The 19,679-nt window shown below is 48.6% G+C and overlaps 1 protein-coding gene across 2 annotated transcripts in view; it reads right to left on the bottom strand.

Annotated features, from left to right (window-relative positions):
- LOC144175305 (uncharacterized) overlaps positions 1-19,357 on the bottom strand; it is an 81,052-nt gene extending 61,695 nt beyond the window's left edge. Inside the window, exons 1-4 of one of the 2 annotated variants that reach the window (XM_077704391.1) lie at positions 18,690-19,357; positions 16,490-16,638; positions 14,801-14,890; positions 7,043-7,284 (exon numbers count right to left, since the gene is read on the bottom strand). In XM_077704391.1, coding sequence (XP_077560517.1) covers positions 7,043-7,284; positions 14,801-14,890; positions 16,490-16,638; positions 18,690-19,242 — 1,034 coding nt within the window. In that variant the 5' untranslated portion in view covers positions 19,243-19,357. The remainder of the gene's footprint in view (positions 1-7,042; positions 7,285-14,800; positions 14,891-16,489; positions 16,639-18,689) is intronic. The other variant, XM_077704398.1, reaches the window with a different exon arrangement.
- Positions 19,358-19,679: the final 322 nt, after the last annotated feature.

The raw sequence follows: 19,679 nt of genomic DNA on the forward strand, positions 1-19,679 counted from the left end.
ATCTGCGGAAGCAGTAAGCGCCTTCCGGACTGCCGCGAACTCCCCGCGATGGCGAAACGACGCCAAAAGGCAACTTTAAGAAGCCGTCGTGGCAGCAGGTCCTTGATTTTGTTGCCGAGGCGTGGGCTGCTGTACCGGAAACAGTGGCGCGCTGCTTCAAGGGGTGCGGCATTGCAAACACACTCGATGGCTCCGAGGACGGCAACCTGCACGCCGGGCTGGCAGATGTCGGAGCCGTGGTGCCAGAAGACCGGGGCGAACTGGAAGACGAGTGCGCCGAACTTTTTTTTTTTTGCTACAGACTCTGAGGAGTCTTTTGATGGTTTCGAAAGTGACGAACAGCAGTAAGATCAAGCCGTGGCACCCAAAGACTGGGGCAGCAGAGTGCTGCGAACAATTTTTTTTTTTTGCTGCTAAGTTTTGCAATGGTTTCCAAAGTAACTAACAGTAACATCTTTTGCGTAATAAAGTTCATCTTCCTAATGAAAGTTTAAAACCACGCGCACTGCGTTTTTTTTTCTCGTAAAAACAATTGTCGCCGCCATCTTGAATTTCCGTGCCGTTCCTGGATAGCGCCCCCCCCCCCCCCCCCCCCTCCTCCACTTTGCCGGTAATTCCGACTTGCTGAGGGGGGGCGCTTGCTCGGAATTTTACGGTATTGCACTTGAATCTCGGCCTTATATTACCCCCAAGTGCATTTCTCCTGTTTGGAGATAGGTGCCGCTAGCGTACGTATTCGCGTTAAGTCGACGGGAAAAAAAACGATACCCTAGCTTGCTTTTAAATTTATTGCACGTTAATGTAGCATGAACGGAATGAAGAATGGCGGGAGGGTTCCTTGGCACTTAACGGAACTTAGCAGGGTTCCCTGGGGCCAACATGCTTGAGAACCCCTGCCCTAAGCCATAGATGTATGCATCAATATTAATAATTTTACTAATAATTCACTGTTACATGCTGCAACAGTAAGGTACATTGTTAACGCAGAGAACATATTTTTATTCCTATATTCCTAACTCAAACCTGTTCGCATGATTATTAGAAGTGCACAGGAAACGTTGCGCAAGAAAGGCGATTTGGCTCACGCGCATCGCAGAGCACGCTTACCACGACATATCGTACTTTGATTTTCCCTGATATGGCCGGTCAGGTCGCTTTCAAGATTATATCTATCGTCGCAGACACTAATTACAACTACTGGCGTTCAATCGTAGCCGGTTGCACAGTTAGGTGATGCTCCAATGCGCAGCGGCAATGCCGTGCGCAACGCGGAGTTTGACGCGTCGGCCCTTTCTTTCCAAAGGCTAGCGAGCCCACAGTCAAACATAGCAATAACTAAGCGTGTAAACATCGCAAATCTGACTAAAAGTTCACTTCGCGAACCGCAATCGCAAGCGCGCACATCACGTGTCACCCTTCGGGGTCTGGCGACGGTAGAGTCGCGCACACCACGAAGCGTTCGATGACCTCCGCCTTTTGAGCCGCACAAGTTCCCGTAATCTGGCTCATGATCTCAGGCATCCCCATCGCGATAACTTCCGTGTTGAATACCACAGACTGAACAGAAACTTGGCCGAGCGAAGCAGCGAAAATGAACTCAGGAACGCACACTACGTAGTTCAGGGGACTGCCATCTTGCGTTGCCGCCACGACGCTCAATCAGGAGGGTCGTTTTAGCGCGCCCCAACCGGAGGGCCAATAGCGCTTCAGCATCTATTTCTAGCTCCGTTTGTGCGCCGTTTCTTTTCTGCCATTTGTGCATTTGTGAATGAACGAAGATAAAAGAGACGAGCGGAACAGGAAAGATGATCACTCGGCTGATCGAACGATATCAAAATGGCTGCGCTCGGTGGCACCGTTGCGGAGATACAGCGCTCCAAAAATTGCAGTTTTTTCTCCCTTCTGCATTGATATTTTGTCACCGCGCCTTGCAAAAGTATTTTTTTATGCCACATTGCGACGCTTTTCAGCGCAAAACTTTGCAGACGCACAGAATAGGAAACATAGAAGCCTAATATGTGGCTTTCAAAAAAAAAAAAAAAAACGTTCTTTTTGTTATGTTTCCCAAGTTGAAAGCCACGTCCCCCCTTAACTGTTCTGGAGAGCGCCCCTGTGTGATGGAAATTGTGACGTAGCTAAGGTCAACTTCTAAAACGGTTCTTGTGTCCAGCAAGAGCCAAGCCATAGTGAGAAAAACTGCATTCCATCCCTCAGAACAGGGCACCAGTGCTTCGTAGCAATGTTTTCATGGGTTTGTACAACAGTCATTTGACTTTTAAGCGCAGCGCTGTTACACAAGATGATTTCAGGAACTGTCGATATGGTTTGTACTGAAGAGACAGCTGCTATTGAGCTGATCATGGGCTGCCAATCATTCAGCAATTTCGTGCAAGTTAGCAGCACTTCTACCAAAGGAAAAACGAAGTGATAAATGTAGTTTGATTCAAGGACACACCTTCAAACACGCACAGAATTTAAAATCGCCCAGCCTGCACCAATGCAAGCACAAAAAAAATGCTTCTGAGGTTCACATTTAGCGCAGAATGAAGACACTAAATTCATAGTGTCGCACAAAAACACCAGAAAAACAAAACATGTACCAAAAGTAATTACTTTTCCTTCCCACCAAATGTGGGTGTGTTGTATAAGCAGGGCGGAAAAGTCCCATGCCGCACAAATGCTCTATGTGCCTATCAAAATTTAAAAAAAGAAAGTGGTTACACAGTAGGTTTAAAAATGTTCTGAAACTTTGTTTTCTGTATTCTGTTTCAGTCTCTGGGCATTTTGTCTCGGTTTTGGCAGGGGCTTTTTCATAAAGTTGGTTGATGCAAAGGTGCTTCGAAAATGGACTTTTGGGGTAGCCGTTCTTCCAGGAGGAAAACCTGCCACCCATTTTTAAATCAACGGAAACGGTGCAGCGAGCAAACACGCATTTGACACGTGGGTATGCCGCCGTAAAGTGGACAGACAACTGTGGCAATGCTACTTACTGCATCAAACATGGGGAAAATTATGTCACTGTACAAAAATGAAAAAGAAACAAAAGAAACGTGACTGGTGCGACTCCCCCAGTGTGCATGGCGAGATGCGGCAGCTGGACGAGTACGCCACCTAGACGTTGCAACTGAACGTCGCTCGTGGACATCACGGCCCAGTACTTTTTGCTCGCAACTGTTGACGCACACAACACTTTGCAAGGCACAGGGAACAGAACCGCAGTGAGCCCCCGTTCCTTTCGACTGAGCCTAGTCAGGCTATTTATCCTCCTGAAGGCAAACGAACACCCAGTACACTCCTCACTGCTAGCAAGGACTGCGTGCCAGACACTAAGGTCAGAGACCGCCTGTTGGAAACATGCAAAACCGACTGGCGATGCCAGCCCTGCTTGTGAAGGGAGAGCCTGCGACATCTGCAAAGCCTGTGCTGTGCCAATGGTGTTTTAGTGCTTAGCTCCCTAGCACCAAAATTTTCTTTTGCAAAAGCGTGAAGGAAACTATTGGAAGTTGTGGAGGTGTAGTCTCTTTCAGGGCCTTTTTTTTTTTTTGCTCTTCACTAGGACCCTGGGATGCACACTTCCCATCACTACATGCTGTAACACATCATTGGCAGAAACTTAAACCATTACTAAATAAAATACCAATAGCGCAGTCCTCTATCTCTAATGCAAAAAGTAAACATGCTTGGCGACAAAAATAGCAGCGAATTGCTATTGCATGACTGGAACACCTCAAAATCGAAGAAAAGTGTTTCGGTACTCTTGAAACCAGGGTGTCTAGCAAATTGCCTAATTCAATTTCCCTGACTTTTCCATGTTTTCCATGACCATTTTAAACAAAATTCCCTGACCTATACAACAGGCGCCATTCTGTGGAAATGGTCCGTGAAGCATATAAAAAGCATATGCAAAACACATTCTATCATAAGGAAAGACACATTTGTTGCAAGTGCCCTAATTCTCAAAATGCACTTTAACTTCAGTTTGTTCAGTTTGAGGTTTGCTTGCTTTCTGTTACGGCTTCAGAGAGTCCTAAGGCAGTATTCTCGTAACTGTCCCTTTTGAAAACGTCCCTTTTGAGTCCCTTTCATCGTGACGTACTTCCGGTTAATTAAGCAGCCGGCGTTGGCAGTAGGTTTGCTGCGCTTGCGTTACGTCACTTCCTGTTGTTTGCTTTCAGCCAATCAGGGCTCGCCAAAAGGGACACTTTTGAAAGGGACGCAAAAGGGACAAAACTCGAGAATACCGCCCCTGGTTTGACATGCAACGTGACCCCCATGGTGCGTTTTTGCACGCGATTCGGGCGCGTCGGCGTTGCGCGTGCGATTTTTTGACGCCCACGACGATGATTCGCGCGCGCGGCAGCTTCTGCAATGCGATGCGATATGCGATGAGGTTTTTGAGAGCGGAGCGGGGGGGGGGTGGTGACCTCGCTCAGAAAATGACGCACGTTGCTCGAGGCAGTGGGAGGAGCCTGCCGACTTGCGCCAATGGAGAGCCACACGCCTCATGGAGGCAGTTTCCAAGCTCTCGAGACAACCGGATGGCCCCGCCACAGATGTTTAGGCTTACCACCCCGGCAGGTATTGCATGGGTGCTTTCACTAGCGGCGCAGATGATGTTTTATAGTACCGTTTTCGCCCACATTATAAGCTCCTTTACCTCGCAAGCAACTTCGTGCGTGCCTTGTGCGGCTAGAGAGCACTTAGAAGCGGTCGCTCGAGCTCCCGTCACCACTTCGTGGTCAAAGCCGCCGCCATGTTTCCGCTTCCGGCAGCACTGCGCGCAGCGTGCAGGCGGTTCCGCGGCAGCGTCAGAGCATACATGCGAAGCGCATTTTCGCGAGCAGAAAACGCCTCACGCAGTTCACGCTAAACCATGCCATGTTCCTTTTTGATTAGGTAATTCTGGCTCCTGATGTCATAAGAAAGAAGTTCTTTCAAGATTAGCTCCCAAAAAGCGCCGACTTTTAAAATTCCCTGAAAAAAAAAAAGCACGGTGTGCATGCGATTTGGGCACTACCTACATCGCCCCTCTGCGCAAGTGCAACCAGCAACCTAAGCCAGCTGCGTGAACCGCACGGCGAGTTTCTGCACGCGATTCGTGCGCGGTATTTTCACGGCCGCGTCGAGGATTTCGTGCCTGCGGTGGCTCCTTTCCTGCACAAGCAAGTGCGTTTGTGCCTTGAGTAGCATTTTAACCCCTTAAGTGCTTTGGACGAGCAGAGCTCGTCTTAGCGGAATAGGTACTGCCCTATACTGTTCAGGACGAGAAGCGCTCGTCTGCGGCTTAGATTGCATGCCATCCACTAGATGGCAGCATTTACTCGACGAATTAGTTTTCTCCTGCGGCAAGGCACGCTTTTTTTATGAAAAGATGGCGTGCGGTGGCGCCGACCCATGCATAGCTGGCCTGTCAACTAGAAAAAGAAGCTTTTCATTTTCGTCATCTTCTTCAAGTGATGCTGATTCAGATACAGATGTTTATCTTGTCTCTGGAAGTGAAGACAGCGATGACGGTGAATTGAGCAGCTCCTCCGGTGATGATAAAGACAGCGGGGAAGCGAACATCGCGAGTGCTCGCGAGTGGATCCTGCTTTATGTGGACAATCCTCCTGTGAAGCCTCATCGCTTTCCATTCTTGGCCATTCCAGGCAAGACTTTCATATGTTCATCGCCGGGTGACATTACGGAATATATTCAGCAGTTTCTGGACGATGAACTTATATCATTTGTGGTAGATGAAACCAATCGCAAAGTGGCTGAAAAGTTGAAATGCTTTCCTCCCAGTGATCACTCCCGCCTCAAAAAATGGGTACCAGTGACAAAGGAAGAGATGTGGGTATTCCTTGCACTCCTGCTATTGCAAAGGTGCTTAGCCTACATAAGTGAAGAAAGATGTGGCATCTGCAACTGTTCTATTTATAAAGTTTTTAATTTTGTTAGCAGCAGGTAGCTGGTTTCCTATGTATTCTTCAGAAATAAACTTTATTGTGTTGATTTGACTAACTGTGGGGTACAAATATTTTTTCAACATCGACTAGCTACTTTTTAGTACAATCAGATTCGAAACCAGCAATTAAAAAAATAGGCACTTTTGGTCGGGAAATTCTAAAAAAAATAAAGCACTTAAGGGGTTAAAGAGCGGTTAGAAGCAGTCGTTGGAGCTACCGCACTACTCCGCGGCCATTGCAGCCGCCATGTTGCCGGCGCCTGCCGCTCGGCACGCACCGTGCGGGTGGTTTTCGCGGCGGCATCAGCACGCCGCGAGCTGCACGCCTCAGCTCGCGGCGTGCTGAGGCGCGCTGAGCACGCCTCAGGCGTGCGCGGCGCGTTTTCGCTTGCAGAAAAACCAGAAAACGTTTCATGCGGTTCACGCTTTCGTCGCGCGCGAACGTGTTACGTTCGGTAACTTCTTCGGGGCCCCCAACACTGGTTTCCCCTATCCTGAAACTGTGGGCAGGCCCCGAAGTGGTTTTCCCTGACTGACACTACTTGATTAAAAAATTCCCTGACAATTTCCTGACTTTTCCTGGCGGCACAAAATTCCCTGACTTTTCCCGGTTTTCCCTGTCGCTAGACACCCTGGAAACACAATGTTGAAATATGCAGATGGCACTTGGGAAGTAGCAATGACAAAAAACAACAAAGGGTTTTGAATATTCAACAAAAAACCACTACAGCCAAATAGCTTCCACCAGAATACCGGCAGGGAGAAAGTAGTTTTTCACTCCTCTGCATTCCTCGTGCTCTCACCCACTACGATCATCGCACACCGGAAGCAAGGCAGTGCGCGTCACCTGCTATTTTCAGACTTGGCAGCACAACTATACAACGAAAAGCAAAAGGGTGCAAGCGTACGCAAGCCCCCTCGCCACGGCACAGGGGCAGCAGCGGCCACACAGCCCTCCCTGAAAGTACCCTGGAAGGAAAAGGACGTGTGGGTTGGACCACAAGAGTGGGGACAAGTGCGCAAACGTATCCTGCGATTGGGTCAGCTGACGTAACTTGGCCCCCCTTCGCCTGTGGCAAAGTACCCACTGCCCACCTGTAGGGGGCGTCGAGCTCCTTGTGCTCACGCAGGTGCAGCTCCATCTTGCGCCGGGTGCCGAAGGAGCAGCCACAGCCAGGGCACTCGAAGGTGGGCCGCCCATGCAGCTTCAGGTGCGACCGCAGGTTGTACACCGTCGTGAAGCTCTGCCCACAGCCGTCCACCTCGCACTGTACCAAGGAGGGAGGGGACTGCTCTCTCTCTCCTCTGCCCCACAAGGCCAGGCTGCTCGGGGACACCTGTTGAGCACTTGCTTGTCTCACCCAACTTTCTTTATGCTACCCAGGCAGGCAAGGTCCTAATAACGCACAGTGGCTTATGTCGGGCAATACGGAATGCTGTCGCCAAAGGGACAACTAACATTAACCAGATTGTTCCCTTTCAAGGCTAGTCCGTACCAAAACTCAACGTCAGGCATTTAATGGAACGAATTTTAGCAAAACCACGGGCCTGCCTTAATGGGCCCCTTCTGATGCCTTTTTCCCAGCTCTTTTATTCTTTCAACATTTAAGGCCTACAAAAGAAGACCGCAGTTCCACTGCGGTCTTCACTCAACTGCTGCAATCCCTCAAAAGCCATGACGTTAGGTCGTGAACCTCCGAGCTTCTCTGCCTTCAGGTATAAAAGAATACTAATTGACACTATATAAGCCCCAGATACATGGACCCGACGAGGGAGGGTCGAGTCGACTGGCGGGTTCAGCTACCTCGACCCTCACGCGTATATATGAGCCCCATTCAAAGAGTCGAGGCGAGGGGTCCGGGGGATTGCCGGAGAAGGAGCTACCGCATTTTTACGATTCTAGCGCGCACCTTCTCTTGCTAAAAGCCAGCCCTGAAATCTGTGTGCGCGTTACAATCGGGCTCAAAACCGAAACAGGTTTTAAATCGGCCAGCAACATTGCCATGGGCACGAGGTCCTCCCAAACTCTAACTCAATCCAATAAAAAAATCCGTCAATATCCCGTGAGTGAATTTCGGCACACTCATTCCTGAATGACATACCTTGGTCAGCTGTAACTCATTTTTCTACTATTGCAATTAGCCCGTCACACGTAGAATTATGAAGGTCAAGACACTTGAAATCGCAAACAGCTTTAATATTTCCCACTATAGTTTTATTCCCTGCAGGAGCTGGATAAGCAAGATTACGAAGCACAATTTAATTTTGGCTGCCACAGTTGCGTGTGCAAAATAAAATCTCCTTCTTCTGGGTAAGTAGTGTCATGTATTTTACACTTGCGCGGTAAAGCCGACGTCCAATTATTTTTTTCGGATTTTCCTGCGCGAACCTACCCGCGCGGCACAATCGGTGGCGCGTTATAATCGTGCAAATACGGTCTTCAGTTCCCCATGGCCCGCCGACTCAGCCCGACGAGCGCGTCAACCCACCCCCTGTTTGCAAGTCCAACGGACTCGCCCCGACGGCTTTTTCGACTCACCGCGTCCACTTATACATGAGTGCGTCGAGTCCAAAAAACCTGCTTATTTCAACTATTCAATGCGCCCTCGTCGGGTCAATGTAAACGGGGCTATATACGTCAACCTGGGCTCGCTTGCTTGCTCAAACAAACCTGCTTATTGGTAGTTTTATCGGCTGTATAGTCTAGTTCACAGACTACAATAAGTTTGAAAGTTAGACTCAGACTAGTGGGCTCTCCTGAGTAGTGTGCACATGCTAGGCTACAGAGCAGTCTTACTGAAGACTATAGGAACAGCACATACCTAGCCGCACAAAGCAGAAGCCTCTAGGGAAATGCAGGTAATGCGCCGAAAAACTGCCTGTTCGTGTCGCCGGCAACAGGCAAGCACTTATTTCAAGCTATGATCGCAACAATTAAACAAACGTTGCCCATCAGACACCCTCTACAACTTGAAACATAATATGTCGATGTAAGTCATGCCAGATAACCAGTGTTTCTAAGAAAACGTGCCATGTGTATTGTCATGTATACCCGACAAGCCCAACTGGGTCACAGTGACAGTATTTCCACCACCATTGTTCGAAGAACTGCAACGCATCCAAGCGACTGATTTATCGCTCTGCTGCCTGATGTCGGTGAGCCAGAGCTCCATAAAAATAATGGAACATCCCACCATAAAAGAGACAAGGCTTCATGAAAATCAAGTGCACAACAGTAGCTGGTGCCAAAATCTTGGCTGATCCTCAGTGCATGCCATTAGCCCAAATAAGAAACACCTGACCCGCGTAGCTTGTGGGGGCAGGGCTTGAGGAAGGGTGACAAGGGGAAACATCTATTCCTGCATTTCCCATTTAAAAAACGACTTTTTTCTGCCCCCGAAGAACAATGAAGAAAAGGTCCTTTTCTTCACCATTCTTTTGGAGCACCAAAAAGTTATTTTGGAGCAGTTTGGAGCACCAAAAAGCCAATTTTGGCACAGTTTCGAACAACCAATATTAGTTTTTGAGGTTGTTGAAGTGCCAGAAGAAATGCACACCAAAGCATCTCCCAACCAGAAATTCTGAGAAACGTTGTTAGGGGATTTCGGTAGTTTCAATCATCACATGGCCTGGCAGTATAACTTGTAAAAGAAGCCCACAAGGGCTACAACCTAGCCTTACAGCTGTTCTGAGAATCATTTAGTATTGTGAACGTATAGAATTTATCTTATTTGTACAACATAGAAGGCAAGGGGGAGTACATGCTAATGAGGAAAGGAAGGTAGTGAACAGAAAGATGACATTATTTGGTAAGTTATATATTATGATAAATGCCTAAAAAAGGTAGAAGGAACAGGGAAAAGCACCATAAAGATACGGAAAATTAAACCGAAAAGGAATGAAACAGATTAAAGGAGTACTGACACGAAAATTTATGTTCCACTTTTATTGCTTTTTATCGATGCTTAATGGTCTGGCGAACCCCAAACAGCACTTTAAATACTTCAGTGCGCGATAAGTAATTACACCAGGGTTCGTACAGGCTTCAAAAGCGAAAATTCAAGGGTTTTCAAGGACTTTCAAGGACCAGAAAACACATTTTCAAGGTCCCCATCTAATGTTTTATCTGGGATTATTTATAACTTTTTCAACGCAATGCAACAGTTTTTTATTGCACAATACCTAAGCACACTAGTGCACATTTATATAGGCGCTAACGGGTAAGTGAATGCTCCCCCAGCTTTATTTTTATTTCATGGTTGGTATTTAGAGGTTTTTCTTTTTTCTTAGTGTTTTTCTCAGGCTGTTTGAGTTCAAAACTTGGTTAATGTTGCCTGCATCGCCTGCTTCGTCAGCAAGGGTACCAGCTGAAATTAAATCAGCAAGTGTTGCTGCAAGGCAGGAGCACACGTCCACCATTTGCACGTAAGAGCAAACACAGAACACATGCAATGAGCAAGCGTCCACAGACTAGATGGAAGAAGCAAGATAGAGAACAGACACCGGCTTTCACTGGATTGTATTATGACATTGATTGGATTGAGAAGTGCCTGCTCCCAAGTGTTCTCTCGTAATAATGAAAATCCACCGAACTTGCAATTTCACGCAGTACACTGAAACTTGATTGTTACAATGTTTCTTTACATTTGATAGCACCTAAAATCCACGACAAACACTTTAAATTCTTGTGAAAAAACAGGGCCATTGGTTCTCGCCAGAAAAATGAAGGGTTTTCAAGGACCATTTAAAAATTCCAGGACTTTCCAGGCCTTGAAATTGACACTTATAAATTTAAGGGTTTTCAAGGTTTTCAAGGACATGTGCAAACCCTGTTACACTGAACGGCCTGAAAATCGTTTGTTTCAAATTTGCGCGCTTTCATCCCGAAAGGCATATATGACAGAATCCCGGCATGACCTCACCGCTTTGTGCTGACGTCAAAACACTACGGAGACCGGTGGGGGCGTTGTTTCGACCGCGCCGCCACCAAAGCTGAACGGCTGAGCTGCCTGAAGGTGCTAGGCCTACCATTGCTGCGGTAATTCGATGACCGCTTTCCTGATATAAAAGTCCTGATAGCGACTTCTACTGCGATCCTGGGCTATATTATCGCTTCCTTTCCCATGTGTGTAGCTTAATTTTTGCCAACAGTGCCTTTCTGGGCAGCGGTATGCCTGTAGCTCTGGCTGCGTGCAACCGTTTGAGAATGCGCCGGCGCCCAGTCGCCGCTCACGGGGCCGCGCGCGTGAAGTGACGTCACGAGTTTTTGACGAGCGCTGTCGCGTCACTTCTTTTGGCTTCACGGGATGATGTCACGCTGATGTCCATTTGCTGAGTGCCGCTCCGCGTGCTGTTCCGTCGGCGCGATAAATGAGATCCAATTGAAGTATGTTCTTCGCGTCGCAGGCCGCTCATATTTCAGCCACTCATATTTCAGAGTAAAGGAAGCGAACTGTGCAATAATATTAATGCTCAAAAGTTGTGTCAGTACTCCTTTAACTCTATAAATGTGAAACAAAATTCCAATTGAGCAGCCGTGTGAAAAAAAATATATTCTATTTTAAAGGTGTCCAGACACGATGCGGGGGGACGCGGGTCTTAGAATGGTCAGAAATGGCCAAAATGTCGATTTAGAGAAAATCTCTCTGGTATCTCCAGTTGTAGTTGACATATTTGGAATCCAAAGACATATTTGGGAATGGGGAGAACATGTCTTTGTTATAGGGAAATACTGCAGTTATACTACTGACCTTCATTTCATAACACATGGCCAAACTTCAAATGCAGTTTTCTCAGTTTCATATTTTTGGTCGTTTACGTCAGCCTTACGCAGCTTTTTGGAAACTTCTTTTTGCTTCATAAGGTTAATCTTGGTACCATTTCTTTCAGTACAACCTGAGGTACCCGATGACATTCTTCGTTTTTCTATTTAGGTCATGCATAAATAATAACTTGCAGTTATTTTGATGAGCCAAAATATTGAATACTGCCATCTATTATACTTGACATATTTTTTTGGGGTGCCATGACTTTAGAGAAAAACGAACAATGTCATCGGGTATGGGAACTCTCTGGCTATCAATTCATGCAATAAAAAGCTACAAAATGCAATGCGAAAGTTCATTAAAGCTGCATAAGAAATTACCTAATTACGGTTTAGACTTTGCATGATAACTTTCAAACTAACAGCAGCAGCTCAAATATAATATAATTGCATATTTGAAATCTACAGAGAAAAATACATTTGTGTGCAAATTTTCATAAGTTTCTACCCATAAATAAAAAAGTTAGTTTTAAGACCCTCGTCCCCCTTTAAATATTTTTTTAAAAAACTATGTTCTCGCTGCAAAATTACAATTGCAATAATATAAAAAATGACGACCCTGTCTGCAAAGAATTTTGTTTATAAAGAAGTCTTAGATACCCGACACTACTGCATACTGCTTCATGTTATGTTAGCATGGCTGATACGAGCATTATTAAGTGCGATGCACTTCTTAAGCGACCCTGAACCTGCGTCCACCGGCGATGTCCGCATAGCATACCCACGTGGGGGATTGGCCAGCAATCTCCTCGTCTTCCTTGGCAACGGGGGGAGATGGGCGCGCGCTGCCTGGCCGCTGACATGGCACATACCCACGTGGGGGATTGGCCAGGAATCGGGCGTGAGAAGGGCTAATGCACCCGCTTAAAGGAGTACTGACACGAAATTTCAAAGCTGAGATCCGCTCTAGCAATCAAGTACAACGACAACACAAATAGGTGTCTGTGAATAAATGCATCTTTCTTTCTTTGTAGTTGTGTGTGTGTGTGTGTGATCTCTCTTTCGCGAACATTACCGAACTGCGCAAATTCAACTCGTGCATTCGCACTTTCACATTCTTCCCCTCTGGGAAATGCGGGGAATTTTTATTGGCAGGTGCCTGGGATGTTGAATATAGTCCGAAAACAGCGTCACCTCACCTTTCACATTTTTGTGCACGTCAATCATAGTCGCGACTACTCCGCGCACGGTGGTACTATATGCTACGTTATAACCTACTAACAGCCGGCAAATATTCAAAAATAGCCCGCAATCCCTGAGCTATCTGCATGTTAGCGGTGTATAACAGCACGGAGTCGGCAGAGAGTCTAAAATCAGAGATAACCACTTTGTACGTGCAAACCTGACGGCATCCCGAACACTTTGTGCACGAGGTTTCCACACCCGCACCGCGATAAGGCATGACTACAAGGACAGTCACGAAAGCACGTACATCAAAACAAAGCGCTGCATGATTTTCAATCTACGCAGCAGGCTGCTTAAGAACAGCTGCGTTAAACACAAGCCTCAAAGGCACTGGTGCTCCTCGTTGAGCTGCCGCTCGGCACTTCTGTACACAATTCGCATGCGGAAGTGATATCCTGACAAAAGAACCTTCTGTGGCAAGAAAGCTAGGCAAGAAAATCAGGTAGACTAAACGTGGCTATCTGGGCGTGTTGGTTTAACATGATTAGGAGAAGACAGCGCGGTTTACACGCGGACAAAGGGAAGAGTACTTGTGCTCATGTGTGTCAAGTACTCTTCCCTGTGTCCGTGTATAAACCACGCTGTCTTCTCCTAATCAGGTAGACCAAAGTTTAGTCAGCGAAAATCAGTGCCAGTCAGGAACTGCATGCAGGCATGCTAGGTTTAAGGTCAGCAACTGAAATGTTATCGAGGGTCAATAAGGGATCAGGATGTTTCATTTTGACCTTTATGTGCCTCAATTATTTGTTTCTTTTCCTGAATCAGACCAGAACCCGTAGGAATCCTTGCGAATTTTAGCGCCCAAATCGATGGCGCTTGTGGTGTGCTGCGGCGTCGGCCCAATGTGTACACTGACGCAAAACATGAGAGCAAATTGTAAATAAATTAAACTTTTTTCAATGACACCCCATCCCATCACAGTTGGCACGCACTCAAAACAGTAGTAAAGAGTCGTTTCCCGGCCGACAGCCCAGACAGCAGCAACAAAGCCAATTGAAGCCGTGCACATGCCACTAGGGCCCCTAAATGCTATCTTGTGGCTCTACATGCCACTACGTGCTATCTCTGCTATCTCTCCGACTGACCACGGTGCCGCTAGATGTCCTCCAGTAGCTTCCCCCAGTTCCTCATTGCCTCCAGATTCCCTTCAAGGTTGCGGTGAAGGCACAAAATGACACCCTCTAAAGCCCCGACAGTTCATTTGGAGCACTTCGGCACAATTTCATAGATTTTTATCAGAATGGTGCAAGAACACCCATTTGGTTCAATTTGGCGCAGGAGTGGCACCACTGAAACGTGTGTCATGCACACCGTTCCTGCACTGTGCCCGCATCTGCATGCCTTATCTCTGGTTGGTAGCCACAGGAAGAAACACTGAAGCTACAGCTGAAAATGTTCCCCAATTGTGCACAGAAGCCTTAAGGCCCAAAATAAACTCATCATGGTTAACTTTCTGCTGGTCACTGGTTCAGCCACAGAACAGCCTTCATGTTAGGGTAAGGTGGAAACAGTGCATGGCTTGCACAGTCAAAGATGGGGACAGGCACAAGGGCAATGCAAGGCGCGAAAAAAAAAGAGGGGGGGGGGGTGCAAAAAGCACCCCTCCCGCAAAGACCGCACCTCATATAGGCATTCGCATTCGGAGAGGAGGTGCCCTTATTGCCCCTCAACGCTAGCAGGAAGAGAGCAAAGGCCATACTTCAAGGTTGCCATACAAACTGGGTAGAAATGACAAGGATGCACTGCCCCCAGAGTATTTCCACAAGAAAGTCAAACATTCCCCAACTTTTTTCCTAAGAATTCCCTGTTTTCAGAGACACAGCCACCTATGCTGGCAGGCTCACCGTGAAAGCCTTCTTGCCCTGGTGGGTCTCGAGATGGCGCTTGAGCTTGTACTCTGTCGCAAAGGCCCAGTCGCACCCATCCACGGGGCACTGCATGGGAACAACGCAGCCACCCACCCAATCAATCCGCAGGCCGACAGCCACCATAACTTCTCCCAAAACTATAAACAGACCACAGATGTGAACAAAATACAGTATGCGGCCTGCAACTTCCAAGCCCAGGCTTGACTACGAGCCACAGCTTAGGGCAAGTGATGCAGTGCTCCAATGTGAAAGGTGCTGCTACTTGCAGTACCGACACGTCGTAACCTGGCATTAATAAAATTTCCCCATACTGCAATACCAATGTACATGCATCTCTGCCCGCAAGGGCAGACACGCGCTGTCATCCTATCCTAGACCTGTCCACCAAAAAGAAAAGTAGGCAGGCAGGTCAATGCACGGCTCGGTCCAGGCCTACAGCTGGCAGTGCTATGAAGAAGCGGAGCTGGAGACTATCTGGAGACTAGATCTGGAGACTAGATTTTTTTTTTTTAGCAAACTCTCAGGATATCCCATGTGGCACAGCAGTGGGCAAGCTAGCCTAAGCTAAACTAAGCTTACTTACTCTGTTCGCACGAGAAGTTGCAAAATTCTGCCGCTAAGCGTATCAACGCCACCAATGAATGAGATGCCACATGCCAGTGTTGACACTGCTTGTGCAGTCACAGCTCAGACGCGTACCATTTCTGAAGTGTGGCTGAGGAGAAAAACTGAGGCACAGTTTCCTTGAGGAGGAGGAGGATTCACTCCAGATGCTGCACCATCACATCGCAGATGGGGAGGCCACAACAAAAGCCTGTAGGGGCTGGTTTTGGCTATCTACATCACGTTTTTCCCAACCTGGCAGCCAAGGAGCAAACCGGTGTACCACCAGGCAACGCAGAAATGCCACATCACAGCTGCAACCATGTCCCATAGACTACGGCCACATATACAGCATACACCAAGTGGCACGACTAAGAAAGGTCATTTCTGAGCACCGTTTCACACCCGGCTCTTATCATGCGATAAACACCTGCAAAAAAAAAGTAAAGGAAGGAAGGAACAGCGCACCGTTTTGACGAAGAATGGACAGAAACACACACCACAAGCACTGTGGCGTGTGTTTCTGTCCGTCCTTTGTCAAAATGTGTGCTGTTCCTTCCTTGTATCTCACCACCAACTAGCCCAACATGGTACCCTTTTTAAAAAAGGAAACCAGCGGGAAGGAGCTGTCACCACGGCATTGCCATAAACAATGGTGATTGCACCTTGCTCACTGGTGGCACAACAAGATTGCACATAGTGTGCTGCTTTTGGCTGCTCCCACTCACAGCACTGCTTCACAACACACGCTGGTCTTAGACATCCTATCCCAGCCCCTTTAGAGTACATATTCAGCAAGCTACATTGGGGCCACTGCAGAAACGCAACCTGGACGTAGAAAGTAAACTACCAGCGACTTGCAGTGAACCCACTAGGACCCTGCCTGACCGTCTGAGCGTTCCCCGAGCGACCCCTTTAGCTGCACTGCTCAAAAACAACCCAGTAAGAGGCTCTGATGGGGGCCACCAAGGCGCAAAGTGGTTCAGTACGCATTGGTTATAGAGTTGGCCACACTTTTCGAGCCCCCTGCCACATCACCGGGGGCAGGCATCCATCGCTCACCTTGAAGGGGCGGTGTGCCGTGTGGCTGATCAGGTGCACACGCAGCTGGCGGTTGCGCTCAAACACCCGGTCACAGTCCTCCACGGGGCAGGAAAAAGTGCGCCCACGGATGCCACTGGGGCCTGGGATGGCCAACAGCGGCTGGCCAACTGCAAACGGGCCGCCTCGCAAGTCAAGGCGGGCACGCCGGAAAAGCTGCCCAGGTGCGCAGTCCAGTGCTTCAGTGCGAACGCAGCCATTAAAAAAATGCCCGGGGCGGTTCAAAGTGTGAACAGGAAATTTGGTTCTTGGGCCTTGATGTTGGAGGTGCGTACAGGGGGCCCATTCCACGGCAACAAAGGTGTGCGAACATAAGCGCGCCCGACACCTGCTGTCCCTTGACAGCTCCGTAACAATGCTCTCAACCGATTTCATTTGCACACACGAAGCAGACACAGTGGCATAGTTGATAGTGTAGCGAAGTTTCTGCTAGACCTGTAATATTTTGTGTGTGTATGTGATGGTATTAATGATGTTTTAAGTCTCTGCTACCTACGTGCATCATGAATACCTGTGAATTTCCCCGTCTCTATAACAATGCCACCTTGGTGTTCCAGGAAACCGCTAATAAAAAAAAATGCACCCCCAAATTCCAGAGCCACACGTACGCAGCAGTAGGCACACAGGGCTTGAGCAAGTACTAGTCAGTGGTATACGCACACCAGCTGTCCAACTGCTTCACCCTGTGACCCAACTCATCACATACTGTGATGACTTGGGACAGCATTAAGGGGGGATGTCCAAGAAAGCAGGCATTCACTTGCTCTTCCACCCCAAACACCTCCGAGATTGAGGACACGTTCGGACAAGTCCAAACAGTTTTTCGACGAACTTATCTAGGAGAGCCGAACCTTTGGTTCACAGGATTAGTATGTACCCTTCCCTCTGTTCTAGTTGCCTGAAAACTAGGCTGGCAGTTTAAAGTACTATCAGTGACAGCACATGACACGTTGCTTGCCACGTCATCGAAACATATTCATCGACGTGCCAAAGGGTATTATGTCGCTGCTTGGTCCAGTGAGCGAAAAAAGGACCAGCTACAGAAGCAGCTTTTAGCTGTCTGCTATCCCATATGGATTTACACACAACAGAGAAAGGCCAGAGGAACTGCACCTCCCCCCCCCCCCCTCGAATACCATAAAAAGAAAAAAAAGGCCTTCAATCACATAATTCATATATTTTTGCCCCAAACCCAAAAAGGTCAATGGGTTCTTCAATAACAGGCTCGACGTTTCATCCTTTCATCCAACCATTGGTTATGTATGAAAGCCCGCCACTACTTCCAAGAACGGCGTCTCGTCCTCACCCTAGAGGGGTATTAACTGGGTACGAACGCGCGTTGGAAAAAAAAACGTGCAGTAAACATGGCACACTTGGTCATGTGGCATATGATCACAGTGGCCGCGCAGCGTAAGCCCTCATTCACACAGGCGTCACCTTCTCCGTCACGGCACCGTCACGTCAAGAAACCGCGACGGAGACGTAAACGAGTAGCGTTCGTACTGGAGGTCTCCGTCAGATTACAGGGTCGTCTGCCTAGTGATCAGTTTAGCCTAGAATTAAGCGCTTTTAATCTGAAAAGTAAAGAAAATGGTTTGTGCTCACTTTTCGCTAAATTTAGCCGTAAAAATTTGTTTTCTGATTAGCTGGTTTAGCGCGGGGCATGGTCCGGTCCCATTGTTGACGTGACAGAAACGTAGAGCTCGGCCTCCCGTCATTGTCGCACCGTTTTCAGCGAGAAATCGGCCGCAAAACGGCGCCCATGACGGAAGACGGTGACGTGACGGTGACGTGACGGGGTGAAAAACGGCTGTGGGAATAAGGGAAGACGGTGACGTGACGGGGTGAAAAACGGCTGTGGGAATGAGGGCTAAACGCAGTACATTAACTGCGGGTTATCAAAACTGAACCGCCAATCGAACCGCACACACGGACTCCGCGTCCATGAGTGCGTTCAAAAAACGTTTCTTAGTGCGCACGTCTGACGCGAGACGTAGGAACGCAGGCCGTGTGGCGTGTGCGCGAATTCCCATACCTCACTCAAAACGCGGCTACCTGGACACACCAAAAAAGATGCGCTTCGGGCTCTCGTTGGAACGAGAATGGCCCTGCTACTGAAGGACTGCACGGGAGCGCTAACACAGGAGGCAGCATTGCTTACCTTCTGAAAGCGCCGGATCTTCCGGCGCCTCGAGGGTCGGGCCGCCAGACTCGCTTATTTTGACATCGGCGTCATTTGCGTCCGCAGCACCATCGGCCGAAGCAGCGTCGGCTTCAGCGAAAGGCGCCGCCGCCTTGGTGCCGGCCGCTTCGAACAGGTCCCGCTCGCAGAGAAATCGGTCCACGTTGTCGAAGAGCTCCTCCTCCTCCTCCGTTTTGAGCCCGAACACAATGTTGGCCAGGTCGCTGCTGCGGGCCCACTCGTCCGGGGCCTTCTTTGACAGCAGCGCCTCGGCGTTCCCGTCGTACACGGCGTCGTCCAGCGCCTCATCGCCATCTTGGAAAGGATAGCCGCTGCTCGAGCGCAGCGACAGGAACTCAGCGGCCGCCTTGGAGCAGAGCTCTTCGTCGCACACTCCGACGCACAGCCCTTCGTGGTGGACGGCGGCCAGCTTGCACGCCTCCGCGCCGCCGACCCCCGAGTGGGCGCCATCACTACGTCCTTGCAGCGGCCCTGGCGACCCCGTCGCGTCCGACGAACAGGGGTCCTCCATCTTGAGAACACGATTCTGACGGCGACGCAGGCACCACCTGGCCCACAACTACCTAGTGCGGCGGCACGCGGACGCACGCGCAGCGTTCATCGTCGTCGTCAAGAGTGCGCCCGTCGCGTCTACAACGTGGTTTTCGGAAGGTGCGCTCGGCCGCAGCCACATGAAAAATTATCGGCCAGCGGGTAGGTCGTTGCGTTTGCAGCTTCGGAAATCATCAAATGTGTTCATCGGAGAGAACAGAAAAAGTGCAATATCCACGTACGGTGGTATAAACATCGATCGAGTGCACAAGGTACCACTGTCGTCATGACCAACGTTTATATTTTTTGTCATGACTGTCGTCGACACCAACACACATACGTAAACAATGGGTGTCGTGGAAGCAAGTTCAAATGCATAGGACACTCTTCCAGGCAAAGCGCCTTCGAGGAAAAGCC

This window comes from Haemaphysalis longicornis, unplaced genomic scaffold, assembly GCF_048455015.1.
Source record: "Haemaphysalis longicornis isolate Haplotype H1 unplaced genomic scaffold, Haemaphysalis longicornis Haplotype H1 scaffold_1, whole genome shotgun sequence".
Taxonomy (NCBI): Eukaryota; Metazoa; Arthropoda; class Arachnida; order Ixodida; family Ixodidae; genus Haemaphysalis; species Haemaphysalis longicornis.